This window comes from Borostomias antarcticus (assembly GCF_949987555.1).
Source record: "Borostomias antarcticus genome assembly, chromosome: 2".
Lineage (NCBI taxonomy): Eukaryota > Metazoa > Chordata > Actinopteri > Stomiiformes > Stomiidae > Borostomias > Borostomias antarcticus.
Genome location: NC_140235.1, coordinates 40,606,909 through 40,609,408, shown reverse-complemented (window position 1 = coordinate 40,609,408; position 2,500 = coordinate 40,606,909). Strand labels below are relative to the sequence as shown.

The window sequence follows — 2,500 nt, the reverse complement described above, 5'->3', positions numbered from 1 at the left end:
TATTAGACTCTGGGGTTATATATTAGACTCTGGGGTTATATATTAGACTCTGGGGTTATATATTAGACTCTGGGGTTATATATTATATATTACACTTCCATGAGCCCCACGCCTCAGATCGGCGGAACGGTTCGGGTGAAGTAGACCTGTATTTCCCAGCGTTCCTGGTTGTGTAGAACTCTGTGGTAGAACTCTGGTAGAACTCTCTGGTAGAACTCTGTGGTAGAACTCTGTGGTAGAACTCTGTGGTAGAACTCTGTGGTAGAACTCTGTGGTAGAACTCTGTGGTAGAACTCTGTGGTAGAACACTGTGGTAGAACACTGTGGTAGAACTCTGTGGTAGAACTCCGTGGTAGAACTCTGTGGTAGAACTCTGTGGTAGAACAGCGTGGTAGAACTCTGGTAGAACTCTGTGGTAGAACTCTGTGGTAGAACTCTGTGGTAGAACCCCGTGGTAGAACACCGTGGTAGAACACCGTGGTAGAACCCCTTGACGCGCTGGACCAGCTACTCCGTGAGGGTCTCTCCCCAGATGGCCAACCGGATCGTGGACTCTGCCAGGAGCGTCTTGAACAAGTTCATACCAGACATCTACATCTACACAGACCACATGAAGGGAGCCAAGTCTGGGAAGTATGTATCTCTCCGCTCCTCTCTCGCTCGTCTTCACCCTCTTCCTGTCTTTCTTTTCTTTCTTTCTATCCCTCTTTCTTTTTTTCAATCTCTCTCCCTCTCCCTCTCCCTCTCCCTCTCCCTCTCCCTCTCCCTCTCTCTCTCTCTCTCTCTCTCTCTCTCTCTCTCTCCCTCCCTCTCCCTCCCATCTTCTCTCTCTCTCTTTCTGTTTGTCTTCATTCTGTTGGTCACATTATTGGCCCGTATTTGTGATCCTCCTCAAACCAAATAAACGCTCTCTGATCACAGTTGTATGTCTGCGTCATTCTGTGTGTCTTTGTTTGTCTCTGTCTGTTTGTGTGTGTGTGTGTGTGTGCGTGTGTTATAACTGTGTCTCTGTCTGTGTGTGTGTGTGTGTGTGTGTGTGTGTGTGTGTGTGTGTGTGTGTGTGTGTGTGTGTTATAACTGTGTCTCTTGTCTGTGTGTGTGTGCGTGCGTTTGTGTTATCTCTGTATGTGTGTGTGTGTGTGCGTATGCGTCTGTGTGTGTGTGTGTGTGTGTGTGTGCGTTTGTGTTATCTGTGTGTGTGTGTGTGTGTGTATATGCGTGTGTGTGTGTGTGTGTGTGTGCGTGTGTGTGTGTGTGTGTGTATATGCGTGTGTGTGTGTGTGTGTGTTATCTGTGTGTGTGTCAGGTCGCCGGGCTTCGGGCTGACCCTGGTAGCGGAGACGCTGACGGGGGGGTTCGTGGGCGCTGAGATGGCGTCGGCGCCGCAGGGGCAGGGAGACCCCGTACTGCCTGAGGACCTGGGGAGGGGCTGCGCCCGAGCACTGCTGGAGGAGATCTACAGGGTGAGAACACACACACACACACACACACATGCACACACAGTTATAACACACACATGCACACACACACACGCACACACACAGACACACACACATGCACACGCACAGACACAGTTATAACACACACATGCGCACGCACACACACACATGCACACACGCACAGACACACACACACACGTGCACACACAGACACAAACGCACAAACACAAACGCGCGCACACGCGCAAAGAGACACGCACAGTTATAACACACATGCATACACACACAAACGCACACACACACAAACGCGCACACACACACAAACACGCGCGCACAGACTCAGTTATAACACACACACACACACACACACACACACACACACACACACATACAGAGTTATAACACACACACACACACATACACAGTTATAACACACACCCTCTGGCATAAATATTACACAAACACACTCATTGTATCCTTGTACAGTATTGCGTTACCCTAGCTGACTGTCTTGCCAGGCCGTTATATAGGTGTTTAACCTCAGGGCAAGATGGGTTTTTAACCTCAAGGGTGTCACTGTCTCTGTAGTTTGTGTGTGTGCGTGCGTGTGTGTGCGTGTGTGCGTGTGTGCGTGTGTGTGTGTGTGTGTGTGTGTGTGTGTTTGTGTGTGCGTGTGCGTGTGTGTGTGTGTGTGTGGTAAGCTGCTCTCATGACCCGGTGTCACTGTGCTGGTCAGATACAGCCCTCTCTCTCTCTGGCCGTCCGAGGCTCGAGGGGATGGTTAATGGGGAATGTGGGTAAACATTTAGGACGCGCTGTTTGTTTACATGCCTGGGATTGAATTAAGCCCTCGCCTGGGAGACTATGGCCATCTGTGTGTGTGTGTGTGTGTGTGTGTGTGTGTGTGTGTGTGTGTGTGTGTGTGTGTGTGTGTCTGTCAATGCAAATCTTTTACACACAAGATCTTTCCCAGGGTGTTGAAATACTAGAAAAGTGACTGTGCAAATTAAGGAGCCCATGTCTGCCCCCCTCCCTCTGAAGAAGAACCAGAAGAACCACTA

General features: G+C 49.8%; 1 protein-coding gene across 1 annotated transcript in view; it reads left to right on the top strand.

Annotated features, from left to right (window-relative positions):
- rcl1 (RNA terminal phosphate cyclase-like 1) overlaps positions 1-2,500 on the top strand; it is a 12,453-nt gene that overhangs the window by 3,822 nt on the left and 6,131 nt on the right. The window contains exons 6-7 of the mRNA XM_084452905.1: positions 508-633; positions 1,307-1,463. Of these exons, the coding sequence (XP_084309031.1) occupies positions 508-633; positions 1,307-1,463 (283 nt within the window). The remainder of the gene's footprint in view (positions 1-507; positions 634-1,306; positions 1,464-2,500) is intronic.